Raw genomic sequence first — 23,102 nt, 5'->3', positions numbered from 1 at the left:
TCAAAAGAATCCATTTGTTGAAAAAAATGGTAAGAATAGTAACATCTCACAATATTTGTCAAACTAATCTTTTATATCCTTCAGCATCACATAGATTTTTTTTAAGTGTAAGAAACTACCATTGGCCAATGACTGTGATTTTGAAAGTTTAAAAATACCCTTTCAACCATAGTTTACAGACCGTGATTTTACAATTTTCCCTTCCTTAAAACCACATTCAATAATTATGATTTCAAAATTATTTTTAATCTACACCCATTATAATAGTATTGTGATTTTAATATTATTTTTTAAATATTCTTTATCATAATAACCATAAAAAAATATTTTTTTATCATAATAACCATAAAACCACAATTAATAACTGCTGTTTTAAAAATATCATAAAAATCACAGTCACATACCGTGGTTTTACAATTTTCTTTGTAATTGTGGTTTTATAATTTTCTTTAAAACTACGGTTAGAAGGGTACTCATGTAACCATAACTAAAAAAAATATGAGATTTTAGAACTTTACTTTTTTATTTTTAATTTTAGTATAAATTATAGATGTGCCAAAAGTTCTTAACGATGTATCAAATTTCCTTAAAGTTCGTTTCAAAGTGGGGAAATTTTTTTAAAGCAAAGTTATAAAATCTCATATTTTTTTTAGTTATGGTTACATGAGTCCCTCTTTAATTGTGGTTTTAAAGAAAATTATAAAACCACTGTATGTGACTGTAATTTTTATGATATTTTTAAAACCACAGTTACTAACCGTGGTTTTATAGTTATTATGACAAAAAATATATTTTTTTTATGGTTATTATGATAAAAAATATTTTAAAAATAATATTAAAATCACAAATACTATTAAAACAGACGTGGATTAAAAATAATTTTGAAATCACAATTACTAACTGTGGTTTTAAGGATATTTCTGAAACTTTTAAAACCACATTCACCAATGATGGTTTTTTACACTTCAAAAAAAAAAAATCTATGTGGATGTTTACATAGATACAAAAGATTAGTTTAACAAATATTTTGAGATGAGTGTTATTCTTACCATTTTTTTCAACAAATGGATTATTTTGGACTTAAACTTAGGATCGTTTCAATGTACTTTTATTTTTACAAATTTTGAGATTTAAAATGCTTGTAATTTTTTAAAATTTAACACTATAATAAAGATACTATCCAACAAAATTCAAAAATATAATTACAACATCCTTATATTTTTTTTTATTTTTCCCAAATAGAAAATTTATTTTATAAGTTAACTTAAATATATAAAATATTATATAAATATTTTAATTGTCAAGATTGAGTAGCAATTTTACTTAAAAGGTTTTTGTATCAATAGCCTTCACCTCTAAGCTCTAGAAAAAATCAATAGCAAGATCAAAGGATACTTCACGCGTCTTTGACCTCCATCGAATTCTTGGAGTTGGTGACAGGAATACTTACTTAATCACAAAGAATATTCGGTACCCAGTGCTAATTAAGTAGCGACCAACTTTCGATCTTACTACCCTGACTTCATTTTTAATAGGGAGAATTGTGTTTTGGGCCCAGCTGGGCCCAAAAATTAATAAAAGATCCTCATAACTTCCATATTTAAGCCCAACACCTAAAGAAAGTTTACAAATTGAAAAGAATGATATGAAACATTCAATTTTCCGAAAATGCCCTTTATTGTTAAAAAAAAAAAGAAAACAACTAATTTCCTACTCTCTTTCCTTCTTTTTTTCCCTATCTCTTTCATCATTCACCTTATCTTTTTCTCTCACATATTAATTGGTGGGACATGTAAATTAATTCTTTTCTAGACAAGTGTTACTATTTTCATCAATTATTTTTCTCCCAAAAACCATGCCTAATAAATTAAATATTGGAAATCAATGGTTGAAAAGGATTATTACTATATTTTTAAAGTAAATATTTTTTAAATACCTCATAAATTTTTTTTTAAACTTACAAAATATATAATAAATATTTTTTAAACACCTTAAAAAATATTATTATTCTTTTTTATCCAATATATATATAAATATCTTTAAGGTTGTAGACAATTATTTGAATATTGTCTCTATTTTTTTGGACAATACATTGATATTGTTTTAATATATTATTTTGTAACATGATCATTTTTTAACTAATGGTGATAATTAATTTTTAATTGAATAATGTATTATAACTTAATAATTTGAAAAATATTCAAATACCCTTTTAAATCTAAAATAGATGTGGACTTGACATGGTTTAAATTATTAAAGGATGATGTCATTAAGTCAAGCAAATGTATCATATTAAGAGATGTGTATGTAAATTATATCATAATTATCTCTTTTTTTATTTTTTTTCCTCGTACATGATATCTTTTGTATAAAGTTTTGTAGATGAAAAATAACAAAATCTTTTGTTATGTAAAGAGGCATAACAACACATTAAAATTGAAAAGAGAATATAATGGAACACAAATTAGATGAAAATCACTTTAAATAAGGATATAATAGAAAACATATAAATGTAAGAAAAAACAAGTTTAGATGAAATTTAAAATAAAAAATCAAAGAAAATAAATTAAAAGTAATAATATAAAAATCGTAGAATCTTCAAAACTATAATTACAACAAAAAAATTATTTTAAATTAACTTGATAATTTAAATTAATGATTTTTTATAAAAAAAAAATTACAAATGTTACAAAGATAATTTTTTATCCTTTTTAATTCTATTTAAATATGATTTTTTTAATATCTACTAACATTATGTTTATAAAGGTAAAATAGTAAAAATATATATTTCATTCGGTTTACTTGTAATAAACACTTTAAATTTAATTAATTTTAATTTTATTTCCTATGTTTTAATTTTGGTAGAGAAGATCTAAATGACATAGTTTGGTAAAAAATATTCATAATTTTTCCTCAACAGTTATTATATGTTGTTTATATTGTCTTAAGTTATTTGAAACAATGACATTAATGTGTTATCCATTTATATTAATTTGATTTCACAAAAAAAAGGTAATACCTAAATATTATGGTTAATTTTCCTTTATATAGGATGTAAATGTAGTAAGAAAAAATATTGTTAAAACTACTTAAATGAAATATGCAATTACAAATTTTGGATGATGAAATTTAAAATTTAAAATTAAAACAATTTTTAGGTGAAGGAATGTGTGAGGGAAAAGTGTTCAATCCTTAGGTGACAAGAAAAAAAAAGTTCAGAATTGATTAAAATCTTGCATAAAGGATAACCTTGTACACCCTTGTATAATTAGTACATTTACCCCATACAATTAGTACATTCCTTTATATAGTGAGTGGAATACTCTTTTATAGTTAGTGTAACACCCTTATATAATAGTGCAAATTTCATAAACAATTTATGGGTAACAAAGAAAATAAAGAAATGATTCAAAATTAACTAAAATCTTTCACAAATGGTAGCCTTGTACACCCTTGTACACTTAGTATATTTCTCTTGTACAGTTAGTACATTTCCCTTGTACAATTAGTGTAACATTATTGTACAATGGTGCAATATATCCCTCTTAAGTTGTGTGTCCACGTAAATATATTAATCTTATTTCTAATGGTTTGGCTAACAAAATGGTGGATGAATTAGGATTAAATTTTTTTTCCCAAACATTATTACTAAGAAAAGTATCGAAATTTCCATGTGAAAGTTAAATAAATTGCATGATATAGGTATGCAATCTATGGGTGACAAGGAAAATGAAAAAGTAATTCAAAATCGATTAAATTTTTTTATAGATGGTAACCTTGTACACCCTTGTACACTTAGTACATTTTCCTTGTACACTTAGTACATTTCCCTTGTACAATTAGTGTAATACCATTGTACAATATATCTATCCTAAGTAATGTGTCCATGTAGGTGTGTTAACCATATTTTTAATGGTTAAACTAATAAAAGGATTGATGAATTAGGGTTAGTTTTTTTTTTCCCAAACATCATTACTGGGAAAAGTATCGGAATTTCCATATGGGAGTTAAATAAAGTGCATGACATGAGTATGCAATTTGTGGGTGACAAGGAAAATAAAGGAGTGGTTCAAAATATATTGAAATTTTTTATAAATGGTAATCTTATACACTACTTGTGCACTTAGTACATTTTCCTTATACAGTTAGTAAATACTTTTATATAGTAACACAAATTTCATATCCCTGTAGTACATATATGCCTATATATGTATTAAACATAATTCTAGTAGTTTGATTAAAAAAATGACGAAAAACTTCAATCCAATTTTTTTATGAACATATTACATTTTTGTGAAAAAAATATACAATTGACCAATTTCTTTATTTAATTGTGAACATATTATATTTTAAAAATAAAAAAGAATAATTAATAAATGAAATTTAATTCTTTTTATTATCTTAGTATTAAACAAGGTCTTCAATTTTCATTTTAAAAATATTTTTCATTTTTTTAATTAAATGTATTTTCAAAAAAAGACAATATAGAAAATAAAAATAATTTTTAAAAATAAAAAATAATAAAAACTAGAAAAAATATTTTAAAACCAAACTCATACATAATCTATATAATTTTTAACTACTTGTTTTTATTTAAAATGAGTAAACATATCATTTAACCCTTTTGTATGAGAAAAAAATCAATCTATACTATAGTATGTATTGATATAATCCATTTTTAAATACGAAAACATTTTAGTTGGATATTTAAAATAAAAACTCTTCATCTATCCTCTTTCTCTCTTTTTCTTTTTTGTCATTTCAATAAATTTTCAATTAATTCAAATCATTAAAAAAATTCCTTAATAAACAAATTTGGAACAGTTATATAACTTATTACAAAAGTCTATGTTCAAAAAATTATTAAAATATGGAAAGAAAAAGATTAAAAAAAAACTTTAAACTTTTTATTTTATAATAATAATAAAAATAAACTTTAAAATACTTTTTAGTATAAAAGAAAAAAATAGTAAATATATTTATTTTAAATAGTGTTTTAATCATTAAATTATTTACTTGTAAAATGTAAAAAATAATTTTTATTCATTTAAATTAATATTTTTTTCAAAAGTATGTTCCAAAATAATTTTTGAATCATTAATATGATTTTTATTTATTTATAATTTAAAAATAGAAAATAATGCTGATTTTTCAATTATTTTTAAAGGAATTTAAAAAATAAAAAAATGATTAAATAAATGAGAATTTTATGGTGGGGCATGTAAAGAGTGGTGGTATAAAGACAAAATGATGAGTGTAAGTAAAAATGGATATTTTTGTCTTTTCCAACCTTATATCCTTACAATCAATTATAGGTGTTTGAAGGATCTTTTATTAATTTTTGGGCCCAGCTGGGCCCAAAACACAATTCTCCCTTTTTAATATAATTCCATAACAAATAATAATGGGTTTAAGTTAAAGGATGTAGCAATGATTTCTATATTTCATATCACTCTTCGACATTAATTTTTTAGAATAAAGTGCGAGAGACCCACCATGGACTGCCCACCATGGGTTGTCCTTTTATCAAGGCCGCCTAAGCTAGAGACGTATTGACCCCTTTGTCTGTGACGTGAATGTACTATAGCAGATTTAAGATTGTGGGTGAGGCTGATTTTTGAAACGAATGGTAATCAATCACTCAATGTTTAAGATAGAATTCAAGGATTTCATGGACGGGATATTGACAAATATATTGGAGTGGTGAGGAATGACATAACGAGGAAAACCACGAGTTAGAAGCAAAATTGGAGAGCATCTTCTACTCCGGAAGGGAGGGTGGCCCGTTGACGAGCTTAATGACTTTTATACCCTCGTCAGCGCGAATAACAACAATCTTCCAGTCAAAATCCTGAGTCACTCTGACAGCATGTACCACTCACTTTAGAATGAGTCAATCAGCCACTAACCTCAGTGGCAAGAATGACTCTTCTTTCAGATCTCAATCTATGGCTTAGGGATGGTCAGGGATGGTCACAGACCAATGTTTAGTTCAAATGGGGAAATGCACCTTTTTGTTCCCACTTCCCACTCACTGGACACTAGTAGATCTTCCAAGTTTCCTGGCCTGCTCTTTTACTTGACCAAACCACCAATCCAGCACTCATGGCCATGGCATTCAGATTTCAGATCCTCATCCCTCCCGATGATCAAAGACCAAAGTGCTATCGGGCAACCGGGTACAAAAGGGCTTTGAATTCCGAATCATGACGACTTAGTTTGTCAAAAGTGCCTAACTTAAAATTTTTTCATGTAAATGCAAGACCATTGGTGGGGGACTTGGGGAACATTTTTTCCTTCATCACATTATCTATGCATCATAGTCCTATAGTAGGGCCAGAGAACACACCCATCCGTTAGCCATGTGAAAGATCACTTCGTTGGACAGAGGTCAAATTGCAATTCGATGAGCTAGTCCCCTTGACCCAGTCAGGGCCCTATGGTTTTCCTTGGGTTCCTCTTATGCGTTTGTGATTTTGGCTTCCAACCATTAACAATCTAATCCTACAAGTGCTTTAAAACTAACCTATAGTATTTTTAGTGCTCTCTGATTTCCCCTTTGCTTACTTTTTTGCTTGTGATTTTCATTTCCAATCAAAAAAATTTGTATATATAGCAGCACAAGTGCTTTATCGCTGTCTTGAAAAGCAGCTTTTTACCTTGGGTGAAAGGAACATTAAAAGTTGCATATAAAAATTTCGTCCCGCACCCTAAAAGAATATTCCACGTTGTAGTCAGCTAGACCCACCCACATCATTTCATTCCTAATCAGAATGTAACCATTTGCGAGAAAAGCAAGTCAATCTCTACCAACCCAAGCGGTCAGACATCATTACAAAAATGGCATCTCTAGTCTAGTAAATTTAAGCACCATTATTGGTGTTTTAAAATGTGTCTACAAGGTTTCAAAGAGTTCATACTTATCCCATGAAATTATGGGGTCAAATAAACAAACACCCTTATAGGGTCAAACAAACCCCACACAGAGGTCGGGAATCGACTCTAATATCATTATAACGATTTGTTCCCAATCGTATAGATATTATTCGCTTTAAACCCAAAGGGGCCCTCGCGGCTTTAAAATACATTTATAGGGTTACAAATAGTCCATACTTATATAACGCTGAGAACTTTCCCTTCTATCCGATGTGAGATGTCACAATTATCCATCCAAATCAATCATGCTCATTGTTGTAAACCTTAGTTGTAACCTTCAAGCCAAATCATGTTCATTGTTGTTTGCATGTGAATCAATCTCTTATACCGAAAAGCACTTTTCGATACATACAAAACGTCATTAAGTAATCGTACTTGAACACATATAATATAAGAATATGATGATACAAAAGATGTGATCATGCATGACCAAAATATAAGAAAAATTATTAAAGTGAATATTATGACCATGATAATACAAAAATCTTTGTGTGGCACCTTATCCATTTTGTAGAAACCATTTATAATGGATAAAGAATTTTGACTATATAATTCGAACATTGGTTAAACGAGTAACATTTTCGTTTACTAACCAAATTGGGATTAAGTAGTTATTTCATTTCCTTGACAAAATGGGTAACCGTCTTCGCTAGGAAACAAAAAGTTCATATTCTTATTCATCATGAAATAGAATATTTTTTGTTATTAAGCATATTTCCCAAAGTGTTCCACATATCAGAATTGTCAAACTATAAATACGTTCATGAAAAAACAACCAAAACACTATAGTTTTTTTATTATTGTTTATCCTAACAAAGTAATGTTTAAGGCTGTCAGACTTGGAATAGTAACAAAGTTTAAGGTTAAAAAAATTAATGAAAGAAATGAATTCAATTTATAGTATATATGTGTGAAGTACAGAAGGGTGAGGAAACTCTTCTTGTGATGATGCCTAGTAAATGGCATGGTGAACTCGTGGGGAAAACATGTAGTGTTATCATGTTGTGCTTAAATCAAGTACTTTGTGAAGTTACAAAAATGACACAACTATCAACTTATAGTTAAAACTAAATAATTGATCTATCACAACGTCTCTTATGAATCACTTATATTTGAATAAAACAATTCTTTACTCTCCCAATAGAGGAAGATATATTCATTAAAGACCCCTTGATAAATTTAATGAAATTATTATGAATTTAAGGTATATTGATATTCAAATTAATGATGAAGATTAAGAGGTTGCTTATTTTTTTAAGTCTTAAAACAAGTTGTATATTTTCTTATGATGAACTTTCATATAACATGTAAAACTGATATTTCATATCATGTACTTGCTTTAAATTTCATCATCACTATTTTCAAGAATATGTTTGACAATGATTTTAATAAGTATTTCTAATATCTTTAATACTTGAAAGATAAAAAATTTTAAGTGTTAAAAATACTATAAACACTTTTTAATTGGCTAATAAGCAACCACAAACAAAAACCAAAAAATAGAACTTTTGATTTCATGTCACTGCAGAAACCAAGAAGAAAGAGTAGTAATATTAAAAATATTAAAACTCATTTAATAGTGATTTGAAGAAACATTTTTAACTATTCTAACACTTGAAAATTTTTATCATTCAAGTATTAAAAAAACTAAAAATATTTCTTAAAATCACTATCAAACACACTCTTAATTATCCAATGGGAATCCGTGAGATTATGTATTCAAGAGCCATTTCAAACAACCCTAAAACCGCAATTTTATTTCTCCGTCTTCCTAATTGTTTTGAGGCTCTGGAAATTAAAATATCATACGGTGAAGAGCCTGACAGAAATAAAGGAAATTTCCAACTGGAACCAAATTTGATTAAATTTAGCCATGCCTATTCCTTGAAGGTAACATACTCCTGAATCTATGAGTCAAATTCTCAAGTTTTTCTTTAACTTTTTCCCAACTTTTCCTACATTATCATTTTTTTTCCTTTGTGTGATTGTCTCCATACAGGCTGGGCATTGCAGCTATAAAGCAAGAGCAGCTATATGACTTAACAAGACTTTATGTGAAAAGTGCATGCAAAAATAAGAAGCATGGTGAAATAAGTTCATGTACAAGAGTGAAAGTAATAAAATTTAAGACAAAACATCTCATTTTGTTGCATTGGAAATGATTTTATAAACAAGTATAATACAGCGACAGTTTCAAATAGTAAGAAATCACATTCTTAAGCCGTGGAAGCAGCTTCCATCCAGTTTCTAAGTACATTCTTCTCTAAAGGTATACAAAATATGGAAAATTCTATTAAAACAAAAATATCAAGGAATGCAATTGAAAAAGGAACCTCAATATGTACATAACAAGGGTGGGCAGAACATCATTGATCTTTGCCTTTTGTTTACTCTTTCTGCTTGGACTCCCTGAATGCGTTGAAGTTCTGTGTTTGATGCGCATAGAAATGGCCAGAGTTCATTTCCCAATAACAATTCTCTGTAACTTCAAAAAGGGATCAAAAATAAATTGAACCTCCTGTTGAATGAGGCATCAAAAACCTGAAAGACAATATATGAAACTCTAAGTAGGCCCAGGTGAATCCCTACAAGATGTTAGCTATTCCCAGCTGTAGTAAGAATGCTTTCATATCAAGCTTTAGTCAACCAAAAGCATACCTCAGAGGGGATGCAAATCCCTTCCACGTGTTTTCAGACCCTCGCAGTCATTGCTGTTCTCCAAGCTGCACGTCCTGGGAATATGGGAAGTGCAATTCAGCAATGGAGATAGATTAGGGAGGACTTTCAGTGTGAAATGAGAAGTTTCCCTGGCGAAAGGAAATTATATTGCATGATGTCAGCTTTGGTGGTCATGATAGAGAAATTACAAATTCAACAAATTTTAAGCAAGAGGTAAAAGAAATCAATTACCCATTACTTGGAGGGTGTTTGTTTTTTTGGTTTTTTGCTGAAAGTCATCTACTTTCAGAATTTAGATCGTTTATTTTTCTATTTTTTGATGACTTATTACTTAATTTCTAAAATTTTTGGCTGAATGGTAAAAGCCAAAATATTTGGCTTTTTCTATTCAGAAAAAACAAGTTTTTAAACCTCCTCAAATCACAACTCCAACCCTGACCCCCACCCCTGTGTAGCTCTCCGGTCTCGACTGCAACCCCATCCCTCTGTACCTCAAGTTGTTCTTCATCCTTGTTTTGATTCCAATATGTTTTTCACTCACTGGTATTATTTGTTTAGTTTTTTTGGATTTTGATGTTTTTTAAGGTTTTTTTGCTTGGATCTCGGAGAATGAGAGGGAATGGAATCTCTGGGTTTTTTTTTTTTTCCCTGCATTTTTCTTATCTTTTTTGCTTGTATTTTGTGAAATCTGAATGGAGCATTGTTTTGTTGTAATGTTGAAATGTGGATATTTGTTGGATCTTTCTAAGAGTTTCTGTTTTGATCTCGGGAAAGGAAGAAGAAATGCTGGAAATGGCTTGGGAAAAGGATTGCAGAGAATGAGGAAGTAGGAGGAAAGTGTGCTGTTGTGAAGCTAGTTTCTGAATTTTCTGTTCATGTCCTGTGGTCTTTTGATGGTCGATCCTAATAATTGCTTTATTTGAAGAATTTTTTAGAATGTTTGAATCTTTCTTTTGGAAAAAGCTTGAATTGAAGCGCAGGGAAGAAATGATTTTCTTAGGAAAAGTTTCTCTTGGGATTTGGCTTTCAATTGGTATGTAGGGTAATTAAACTTAACAGTTGTGCCATTAGGTTTGGACTAGTTTAGCATTGTGATCCCTGGCTCCTAAATGATGAAAAATCTAGGCTTTGTTTCAAAAAGAATGGTAAAAGAAAAGGAAAATGGTGACAACATTCATTAATTGATTTTTAACATATAAAAAACAAACAACTTAATATTTAATAGAAATAAAATATTAAAAAACAAACAATTTAATACTTAATACTATTAAACACTATTGGGTATTAAGTTAAATATAAGTTCTATTTAGAATTAAGCCAAAAAAACAAACATCACCTTAGTACATTTCTGTTCATAGTTTGTGCGCCTGAAGAGAGTGGCATGGAATGAATTTTATGTTTCATGGCGTCTCCTGGACTGCGTGGTTTGTCCTAGAAAGGTACAATAGAGCGTCAATGGGCAAGTTATTTTCACATGTTTAAAAAAAAAGAAACAAGAAAAAAGGTCATTCTGAAGCTGATGAACAGTTGGAATCCAATGAATCATAATTCATACTCACCACTAACTGCATTCCTGAAAATGCCTGGCTGAAGCCTGAAACATTTTGATCTTGTGAACTTCTTACAAAAGAATGATCAAGCAGCATAGCAGGTGATGGCCGTTCTGCAGGATTTCTTCGAAAGCAATGCTGGAGGAAATCCTTTCCCTCTGAAGACAATGTTTCTGGTAAGGGTGGGCTCTCATGAAAAACTTTGAACATTGCTGCAGGCTGATGGGAAGAAGACAATTAGTCCATTTAAGTGATAAAACAGCAACACATGCAAGTGGAACACATACTTGTATGTTCTGGTATTCTCTTGTGGAACACATACTTTTATGTGGAACACATACTTTTATGTGGAACCATTAAAAGTTGAGGGGACAATTTCATGACCAAGCAAATTGAATCAATGTGCTGTGCTTAGCATAACATCTCAATACCCACGTTGATAGTACAGTGACAGATACCATCACAATCACCAAGGAAAATAAAAAGTGAGATAGTATATAATGCTTGTCTGGAAAACCTTTTAATGTAAATTTCAGCAATTCCAATCCAAAGGATTCATGCTTCTTCACCAACAATCAGCATGTCACATTACATTACAACTCAAGCAATTTAACCATTTTCTTTGAGAAACTAGTGTTGAAATATTGATTAATGTTTTGATTTTAATCTCAGTTAATTTTTTTTTTTTTTTTTTTTGATGGGTAAATAGCAATATATTAAAACAAGACACGGGAAGTATACAAAGGACACCTAAGAGCGCCTTAGAAAAGAGCAGGGGACCAAAAAGAAAAGCACCCCCTCAAACATAGCCCAACCAATCTACAAAATCAATAATGGAAGAGGGGCCGGAAACTAAAAACCCCTTAGCCCACACCCAAAGGTTACAAAGGAAATAACATGTTGAGATGACTTCAACTCTACCTGCAATATTTAATCGTGTTGAGATTATAGGAGAAATTGTAGGAGAGATAGTATGAATATTTTGATTTATTTCCTTTTCTTTTACTGGTAAATGATAATGAAGAATCAGTGATAGATGAAGGTGAGTGTGTGGAGAACAAGCAATGCTGCTATTAACAGAAAATCGACTATGAAAAAGGGACTAGAAGTCTTTGAGAAAATCTTAGCAATCACACAACAATGAACTCAGAGGTTTTACATGGAAAACTTCCAAGAGGTCAAAAATCATGAGCAGCCATCTCAGTTGATAAAATCCAGTATGAAGATAGCACAACCTAGTCTTACCTAGCATAGAGCTTCAGACCAATCTTAGATTATCTTTACCTGGTGGCCTGCCCTCAATTGCAACTCCACAAATTCATGTTGATGACCTTCCACAGATCAACATCTCATCAATCTCTTCAAAATTACTTTAAATCTTCTTTCACATTACACGAATATCTCACCATTCTTCTTTCACATCACCAGAGTCTGACCAAATTTCACCTTTGTTGCATGGATAGGGGTGTGGGTGTTAGATACAGGTATACATCCAGGTGTTTGATCCTTTACATTTACAAATTTTTTGGATATGGGAATTTGGCCAGAAAGGACTTCAATAATGGGTATGGACACTTGGATACAACACACTAAAAGGGAAAGAGGGAAAGAAATTCAATTAAAAATTAATTAAGATATCAAAGATATATTAGATAGGAACTCTTCTTCTTTTCCATTTTATCCCTGTCTTTTCTTTCTTATTTATAAATATGTTTATAAAAGTTCACTTTTAGCAAACTGTAAAAAATAAAAAATAAAAACTCAAATGACCAAATCCAAAGCAAAGTGAGAATATCTGATAAGAATCCCACACCCATATCGTATAATGTCAACACATGTAAGCTAGGACCAGTTGGAGGATTTAGGTATCATAGGACTTTATGATGACATCTCATCACAACCCTCCAAAAACAAAGAAGAATGGAGTAGAAGTTGTTCAGCCAGATACGAACAGAGAAGAAGAAGAACCTTTAGTGAACTTGGCCTTGAATCAACCTTGCTTTCATCTTCAAGAAGAAGCTAAATTGATCTTCAATGGAGAATCTCATAATCTTCTCAGAACAAGGTCTCTCTCAAGTCTCAACAACTCTCAAAAAGCGTCAACAGATATGAAATGAGAATGGATGCAACACCAAAAGCTCACTCAAAAAGAAAGACTCTTACCTATTTATGGAGAACCTAGCATACTTCATTTCGACTCAAAAGTTCCATGAGAAATGATTTAGGATCATTTTGGAGTGAAAATACAAAATTTTGAATTGGTGGACAATTTCGCTAGGGCCATGAGTACAATTTGTGCCAAGTGATTGTTACAAAGGAAACCAGGTGGCACAGTGCACTAGGGCCCAGTACAGATTTGTGCTAAGCACATCTACCCAGTCAGTAGCAACAGCTCTATGCCCATGGCCTAAGCACCTGATATTGTGTAAATCCAATATGCAAATGCCACATTAATTCAGTGCTAGGCACACATCTACTTCCCCAGGCAGTATGCACATCAGGCTGCCCCATCCCATTTGTGGCAAATGTGCAAGCTCAGTGCGAAAAAACTCACTAAGGACAAATGCACCGCCCTCAGGCAGTAGCCAAACCAAGATGCACAAAATATGCCCACTCCACCTCCACCTGAGCTGACATGCATGACACAAGGCCAACCTCCCTGCACCATCCTTGCGCACACCCTATGCACTGCCTGTGTGCAGCCTGCAGCCAATACACCAAGTGCAATTCCATGCCCAACTTCCTATTTGAATTCCATTCAATTTTTCTTCCACTTCAACATTTTTCATGACTGTTTTTCACAACATTTTGAACACGATTGTTCAGAATTTTTGGGCCAAAAATACACAAAAAAATATCATGCTTTAAATCCCTCAAAATGTATGCATTTTCAAAATTACATGCACATATGTCATGTGATGTTATCTTTACCACCAAAACCATGCGGATGCCTTCCACTTTGAATCATCTGCAGCATATCTCCCATCAAATCTTGATCACCTAGGACTAATCTAGGAGCTCTATTACAATGCCATTGACACAATATAAATATAATACACTCACAATAAGCTTATTTACATTCTAAAGCACACTAGTATAAAGACTCAATCTGAGTGATCTCGATTTAGATCATCTTGGTGTCAACCATCCAAATATATCCACGAGAACGATAAGCTGCATGGCATCTATCTAAAGAGTAAAGACAGAAGTTTAGGAGTAGCTGCTATAGCAGGAAAATTGTAGATGAGCACCAATACAGTGAGTTAAAACTGTAAGGCATTAAAATGACTCAAAAATATTTCTAAGGGGAACTTGAGATAAAAGGAGCAAGGATGCTATGAAACAAATGCTGCAAAAGCAAAGAATCTTCACAAAAATATGTATAAAAGAAAATGATTGATACTTTAGCATAATGAATTAACCACACATCATCTCCTAATACAAGCATGCTTTAAGGAAGTTTGAATAACTCTATTAGGGTGGATTCAAAATCAAAACCCAAAACAGTTGGCATGTTGAGATATTCTAACAAGCCAAGGCTATGATGAATGCAGCCAGACAATCAAAAGCTTACCGCAGCAAACTCACTCCAAGGAGGTCTTCCAGTCAGCATCTCAATGATGGTACAACCCAAGCTCCATATGTCCACTGCAAAAGCAAGATCAGGATTGGCATCTTTCCGCAGCACAGCTTGCATGACCTGCATGAAAGAAAAAAAAAATTATAGAAATAACTATAAGCCATTCACAAATTTACAAGTAACTTCAACTAGATACCTCTGGAGCCATCCAGTGTGGACTGCCCTTCAGTGAAAGATCACATGCTTGTCCTGTAAGCTGAACAAAAAACAAGGGTTGAAATACTGAAACAAAAAGGTGAAAGAGATCCAACAGCAGCAATGACTTAAAATAGGCAATAACATATATAATTAATACATCAAGGCTCTCAATCAACAGAATCTCATCATATTCTTCTCTAAATATAATCAACTCTGATATAGGACAACCCTAGGATGGTTGCCTACACTCAAAGTAGGTGGATTAGGGTTTTATTCTTTAGGGTGAAAGGAGAGGAACAAGGAATAAAGTTTATGATAGAGAAAAAATACAATAAAAAAAATAGAGAGAAACAAGAAACGATAAAGAAAAGATAGAAACCTTAAAGTCTCACTAAGGCCTTCTAGGAGTCTCACCTAGAAGAAAATCAATAGGAATCTCATCTAGAAGAAAATCAATAGGAATTTCACCTAGAGGAAAATCAATGGAGTCTTGCTCTTGAGGATTGCAACACTTGCAATGAGAAAAACATAATATTATTAATATCAATCAATTCATTGCTTTGATTTACATTGGTTAGCCTTATTTATAGGCTTATAGAAGAAATCCAAAGTCTACTAGGATTTCAATAACCTATTATGACTCTAATTCTAATCATCTCATAACCTAATTAGCTAATCCTAATTTGACTCCAAAAAATACTAATCCAAATTTAATTCCAATTAATAGTAATTCTAATTTGATTCCAACTAATACTAATCAGACTCTAATTGCAACTAATACAAATTCCCTTTCTTGATGTATATCTTAGAGATTCATCTTCATCAAACTCTCTTCAAAACAGAGAGTGACCAGGGTCATGCCAACTCAATTTTATGCCTAATCTTAGTCCAAACATCCAAAAGAGGTTCATAGGTTTCAATAAGAAAATATTATTTAATGCACTTGCATGAATGCTTGCCAAGTTGACATCAAGGGAAAAAAATCATTTTTCAAGAATCATTTATAATCATGGTAGAGGAAATAGAGAAGCAGAATTAAAATTATCATTCAAAAGCACAAATTCACCATGAGCTTTTAGACTGATTAAAAAGCCAGTTTTATGTATTGGTCATCACATAAATAGGGCAGTTGAGACGTAACTCATAAACATCATCTTCATCCTTATCTAATATGAAACATACAAGAGACAAAACCTCCACAATATCCATCGCAATTATGACAGTTGCTCCTCACTAAAATTACATTAGGAATAATCTAATAAATATAGACGACCAATTAATACTAATTGAAAATATATTTGAATGAATTAATAGACATGTTATAAAATAATAATTTTTTATACAACATGCGTCTAGTAATAAAAAGTAAATTGTTCATAAGAAGGCAGAGGAAATGCTTTTAAACAGAGAATATAAAACTATAAGAGAAATCCAGATTGCTTGAGATTAAAAGCTTTTCAGTGAAAAAAAGAATGCAAAGAGGCAAAGGTTCATAAAATACACAAAATTAAGAGAAAGAAGATCTGCATTAATAAATAGAATAGAAGGCATTTAAAGAAATTAAAACTCACAAATTTTGCCAACCCAAAGTCTGCAAGCTTAACAACACCAAATGAGTCAACGAGTAAATTTGCCCCTTTGATATCCCTAAAGAGCACAAACATCTGAATTATCTTAACTTGCATCAACAGAACTACCAAACTTCATGAAGACCACAAAAAATGTGTTGCCTTTTACAACATTGTTCTTTTCCCAACCACTGAGAAATAACACAACAGTAAAGGTTCTTTTATTATTTCAAAACATGTCCATTGCATAGTTCATTTTATATTTTTCTTATCTGTCATATATAATACTATTAAAATACTGCAGCTTACATACTACAGTAGGTGGTTGTTGACAAAGAAGTTGAATCAGACTTCCCATTCTAATCAAACATGACTCTTACCTGTGGATTGTCTTTGTGCTGTGCAAGTAAGCCAACCCAGAGAGAATATGGCGGGTGAAATTTCGAACTACATTTTCTGTAATAGCTCCAAAATGATCAACATATTTATTTATGGATCCAGGATGAACATATTCCAAATATATGTAAAAATGATCATCAACCTGCGCATAAACCAGTTTGTGAAAGATCTTTAATAAGTCAAATTTGACCATTACAGACTAATAGGGACCAAGCAAATATTTACAATTTCACTGCCGTAGTACTGCACAATATTTGGATGCTTTAAATGATGGAGAACTTTAATTTCCTGCAGCGAGAGAAAATTGAGTAAGAAATACAAAACATTTTCAAAAAACAAAGGGAATGTTTATGAAGCCATGATCAGAAGCCTAGTAATCCTATTTGGATTTGGTTCTACATGCATCCTCAATCCATGCAATAGAAAGTGAAGGAAACACTCTGAAACTCCTAATCAACAGCTTTTAATCAATCATAATCCATTTGAAATTTTTATCCTTCAGTCTGGAAAATTGTAATCCAGTAACTAATCTTACATAATTCCACTAAGTTAGCTACCAACTTAGCAAGTGTAAGACCAAAACTTTTAGTGAACTTAAAAATTTCTCCATAAATAGCTTCTTTGGCTTTCTCTTGATACTACTGCTGAGAGTTATTTTTCATTTCATCTATCATAAAAGGAAAAACAGGAACTGTACTTACTATACAGAAATAAAAAAAAACTTCAACAAAACAGAACACGTGACAATCTAGAAACTACAGAAGATGGACCTTGGTTAGGTATAAAGCTTTAGATCTATATTCATTAGATAATTGACAGCCTATGTTTTCAGGTGGCTCAAGAAAGAAGGTCATGATTGAATAGGACAAATAAAAGATAATAGACAAAAAGGGTCTTTTGAAAATTATTCTAGCAAATGATTAAACTAAGTAGTTCATAGTTCACAAATGCCTAGTAACTAAATCCATCACAATCACAGATGTTAATGAACAGAATGTCCTTACATAAATCTCATATCCAAGAAGCAGGCTATTTTCATTATATGAAACCTAACAGGAAACTGAGCAAAAATAACAAACTTCAGAGATATTGGACTTCCATGAGACACTAAATGATTTTCGCTTCAGTACAAAAACAAGTTCCCAAAGCCTGGAATAAAAAACTTGTAGCAGTTCAATATCTCTTTAATTTTCAAAGCTTTAGCAAGTTGGATGGGTAGTATCCACTATAATGAAGGGTGAGACATGATCATATGTCCTCAGCATATAGTCAAAGAAACATCAAAGGTTAAATCATTCACATCCCATTTAAGAGGTTAGTACATGACTCTACTTGCAAGAAGTATCTTCTGCTCACTAGACTATCCACTTAAGAATGTAACATCTATCCGTACACTGTAAAGGAGTCATAAGGGTAATTCAAGCTTCAGTATACACTCAGAACTCTTTTACTAGCACAGCTGTAAGTTAATAAAATATAAAAATGCCATTCTTAACAAACAGCATAATTTATTGTGAACTGAAAGATGAACATAATCCAAACCCCTTAAACCAATAAAGACAAACCTCTATGTATCTCAATTTGGAACGAACATTTAAAAATCATGGCTCAAAGATGATCTTTACCACTCCTCTTCTGCACATTTTATGATATTATGAGTTTTAGATAGCATATTCTGATATCCGTAATATTTAGCAAGAAGTATGGATGCTTCAGGGCTGGGTCAGGGTACCAACTAGAACCAGCAGATAGAACTGAGGATCCCAGTATTCAGTCCTTACTGAAAATTCACTACAGTGACCAAGCTAAAAATAACATTCCACCCCCTTATTCTTGTAATTAAATCAACATAATCATTCATACTTATGGCCTTCTCTTTCAGTTTTGTATCTTCACTCATTAATGGTCCTTGCAGTCCAGATAAATGTAGGTGATAATCAAGTAGCAAGCAGTTGGCTAGGGTATATGGGAGGTTGTTGATTCGAGTCCCATCAAGGACCAAAAGAAATTGTGACCTATCAGAAAACAGGCGGTAAAGCTAGAATGCAACATGATAATACTATACAAAGAATCAGAGATGTAAAGCCTCATAGAGAATAACCTGCTCCAACTGTTTGATACACTCACTAGATTTAGGGTCATCTGGAATGATATCAACTTCCTTCATTGCACATAAAGCTCCAGTTTCTCTGTCAGAAAAAATAGCAAAGTAACGTTTACTGCAATGGAAAGAACTATCAACAAAGCCTCAGACTACATGACATACCGATTTGTTGCAACATACACACTTCCAAATGTGCCCCGTCCAATAAGTTTCCCTTTCTGCCATTGACTTTTCATTGATGGTACATTCGGTTTCTCTGCAGTGTGATGACTGATAGCTGACTCTGATGGTGTTAAAGCTTTTGGAGGCAGGGGTAATTCTGATGGCATTAAAGCTATAGGAGGAAGGGGCAATGGATGGACAGTGACATGACCATTCTTTTCAGGCCATGTTACATGACCATTCTTTTCAGGCCATGTTACATGACTCCCTGGGAGCAATTTAGGATACAAAGAAAATGCAATACCAGTTGGACTTTTGGGGCTAAGACAGGGGCTAATGCAGGGACTTTGAACCGTTGGGCTATGAAACGGAGAATAATCGGGAGTGTGCGGAGTTTTCAATGGTGACATCTGTGAAGAACAACCTGGAAGCCTATCAAAGCCTGGTGACTGAAAGTCTTGAATAGCTGCATAGGAGGATGGTAAACATTCCCCAGGGCTAAATCTTTGTGGGCTAAGAGCAGGACTTGAGAAACCACTTGTTGGAGCACTCCTAGCAGGAATATTCACCCGTAAGTTGTAAGGACAAGCTTCATCATTTAGATCTTGAGAGAATCCCCTTGGCGAATTAGCTGATTTTGTGGCAAGATGATCTGTGTTCTTCCAGGTAGATCCATGAGCATAAACACTGCACCATAACAATTTCATATATGCAATCTAAAAATTATTTTTTATAAAGAATTGAAAGATATCTCTGACCAAGGAGAAAAAGAAACAGTAAAATAAGAGAGAGGACCCTATAATATAGCATCCTAAATGTCAATACAAGATTTTACGTAGATGACATGTCAATGAAGATATATTGGAAATTCTCATGTCAGCAACAACATTTTAGGAGCTCTTTGAGGCTTTTACCTCAAGGCATATATATGCAACTACAACATCTCAATATCAGCAATAAAGAATAATGCCTCAAAGTTTAGGCATGCCCTTCTTTCCTTCAAGCCAGCAATGAATCTAAGGATGTAAACATTGCCCAAAAGCTCCTATACCAATATTTGTTTGGAACTTATTACTCACTGTTAAAAAACACAAGAACAATAACATGCTACAACTTATGATTGACATATTTAGAGTTTCTAATTATAAGTGAAACTTCAACACAAAATAATTATTTCCATGTGATTCCATAAGTTGCAAATATTGAAAGGAAATAAGCAACGCTTGACATGTGGAATTTGCAAGTATCTGCAATCATTTTCTACTTCTCTGAAGCAATAAATTGTCATTAAATATTGGAATTTTAAAGTGATATATTCTTCACTTAGATGATATTGCTGCATATTTAATTATTTCCATGTGATTCCATATTTATTTATTTCAAAGAGAACCTGCATATTATCTTGTTTATCAGTTTTATCACCCAGTTTGCCTTCCAAAGCATAGGTCAGTGTAAGTACAAGAAACAATAGTCACCAAGTATTATAAACCTACTAACAGCAATGAGAAGATAAACAGAATTTAAAGAATAAACCACATAATACCACAATTTATGTCGATTTGAATAGAGCATAAATAAAGACGGCGCAGTCAATTCTCCAAGAAGCATATCTGGGCAACATTTGGCTTGATTTCTGTCCCATCCATCTATGCAACTACAAGGTTGATATTTGATTTTGCAGTACCGGATTTGGTTTGGAATTCCATGGCTATGGATTTTTCTCCATATACCTCAATTGCTTTTATGAATCAGCTTATACGGAAAATTCAAATTGAATTCCAAGTTCCTGAGTTCATTGGTATTATAGAAACCAAACTGTTGATTCCACCGATTTCAAGGAAGTATAAACATCAAATATAAACCAAACAAACAAATCCCTTGAGAACGAAAAGAAATAATAGAGATCAACATTGATGAATGAATCAAATTCTGTATTAAGAGCCACGATTGTTTTTGCAGATGCATTCTTCATAGTCAAAAGAAATGTTTTCATCTGTTTGATAATATAACTGAGGTCCATTTAGATAAAAATTAAAATTGAAATTAAAATTAAAAAATATAAAAAATAATAACAATCCAAGGCAAATGACAAAGAATAAGAAGCTTACCTCCAAAACCTTGAGCCATACAAGTTTCTATCACCAGTTCCATTTCCATCAGCTGTGACCGGTGACCTAACACCACGTTGCCCCAAATTTGAATCCGGCGGACCAGGTCTCCGACCGATATGCGAAGGCAATTCCGGCAGCGGCAAAGGCTGTGGCAGCGGCTGCGGCACTGGGGGGCACGACCAGCGCTCCGAGCCTTTCGGCCACCGCAAACCCGACGTCGACTTCGGTGAAACAGGCAACGAATAAGAACGCTCCCTCAAATCCAAACCACCGAGCTCACTGTCATCCAGGTGCCGGAGCTTCCGCTGCCGCGTGAGTTGGCGGGCCCGTTGAGGGTACAGTCCTCGACCAAGACTACCGAAACGGAAACCACCGATTTCCTGCCGCTGTGGCGGAGAATCGGGAGGAGACGACGACGAAGAATGTGGCCCAAAGGCGTTCTGCGAGGAATCCATTTCAGAGGTTGGTAGAACAAGGTGGGCGGACTCGTTAAACGCATTGTACAAAAAGCTGGAACTCCATGGAAACAGCTAGGCTACTTCGTTATCGTCAACGTTTGACCCTATAGACCAACTTCACCCCACCGTTCAAACCCTGACCCTCACCATGGATCAGGCATTGCAGAGTCGATAGTAAGAGGCAGAGACACGACGACACCTCCAAAGTCAATGGCAGAGTCAAGAGCATGGAAAGGATTCATTTGCTGGTGATTTGATTATCACGAAGTCAATGCTGACAAAATCTGCGAATTTACACAAGACACACTACCAGCTTCTCGATTTATTGCTGGCCACAAGTAACCAACATTCTCCAGTATTAATATTCAATGTTTATGACTCGGTCACCTTGTCCAATTTCTCCTAATTCCCGCCGGCCGCCTACTTGGATTTGTCCGCTTCTTTGCTGACACCTGTACCTATACTGTTTGAAAAGCTTTGTTTTTTTTGGTACGGATTCCTTGGTTGATTTTTCAAAGTTTTGGTGGATAATGATATAAATAGAGCTTTCGTTCTCCTACTTGCTTATTTAGACCCCCATAAAAAATGTTGCATGATAATCGAAACAACGGCTGCAATTGGATCAAATACAATTCTCCAGCAGGGACCGCGGTAGCTGCCGAATCGCTACTGGTACATGACAACCGTATAGACTCAAGGACTTGACAACAAATGATGTTTATAAAATCCCAATCCATCTTCATCACTGAATCACTGTTGTGGGCTCATAACAGTACACCGGAAAAACAAAAATATTGATATGGCAAAAATTATTTAAAATTTATAAAAATATTTCAAAAAAACTCAAAGACTTGACAACAAATGATGTTTGTAAAATCCCAATCCATCTTCATCACTGTTGTGGGCCCCATAACAGTCCACCGGAAAAACAAAAATATTGATATGGCAAAAATTGTTTAAAATTTATAAAAATATTTTTAAAAACTCCAAAAAAAATTATATATATACACGGTGAAAGAGAAACTATAGAATAAATCAACCTTAATAATTTATTATTTATTTAATCAAATTAATTTTAATTTATAAAATATTAAAACTTCATTATTATTATTTTTTACTTTAGTATTTTTTTGAATAAATTTATATTTTTAATATTTTAAAATAAAAACATTCAAAATAAATAAAATTAAAATGATAAATATAAAAAATTTAAAAGTGAACTCATAGTAATTTTTTAAAATAGGATTAATGAAATAAATGATGATACATTTAATATTAAAATTATAATTTATTTAATTCAAATGCATTAAAATAAATTATGATTCATATATGATTTTTTTAATATTATATTTTTTAT

The 23,102-nt window shown here is 32.2% G+C and overlaps 1 protein-coding gene across 4 annotated transcripts; it reads right to left on the bottom strand.

The window, feature by feature from the left end:
• Nucleotides 1-9,059: 9,059 nt before the first annotated feature.
• LOC117907377 (mitogen-activated protein kinase kinase kinase 5-like) lies at nt 9,060-22,219 on the bottom strand. Of its 4 annotated transcripts, none has more exons than XM_034820898.1 (12): nt 21,285-22,219; nt 19,177-19,863; nt 19,012-19,099; nt 17,136-17,198; nt 16,892-17,052; nt 16,515-16,590; nt 14,942-15,001; nt 14,740-14,865; nt 11,175-11,384; nt 10,952-11,046; nt 9,595-9,743; nt 9,060-9,477 (listed from the first exon to the last, which is right to left on the bottom strand). In XM_034820898.1, the coding sequence occupies exons 1-11, from the start codon at nt 21,740-21,742 to the stop codon at nt 9,596-9,598; spliced, it is 2,172 nt and encodes a 723-aa protein (XP_034676789.1). In that variant the 5' UTR covers nt 21,743-22,219; the 3' UTR covers nt 9,060-9,477; nt 9,595. The 4 variants fall into 4 exon arrangements, with proteins under 4 accessions (XP_034676789.1, XP_034676790.1, XP_034676791.1 ...); XM_034820899.1 differs by having other exon boundaries at nt 9,060-9,415; XM_034820900.1 differs by having other exon boundaries at nt 9,595-9,668.
• Between the last annotated feature and the right edge of the window lie 883 nt (nt 22,220-23,102).

Source organism: Vitis riparia, chromosome 18, assembly GCF_004353265.1.
Source record: "Vitis riparia cultivar Riparia Gloire de Montpellier isolate 1030 chromosome 18, EGFV_Vit.rip_1.0, whole genome shotgun sequence".
Lineage (NCBI taxonomy): Eukaryota > Viridiplantae > Streptophyta > Magnoliopsida > Vitales > Vitaceae > Vitis > Vitis riparia.
This window is presented reverse-complemented; position numbering and strand designations above follow the sequence as displayed.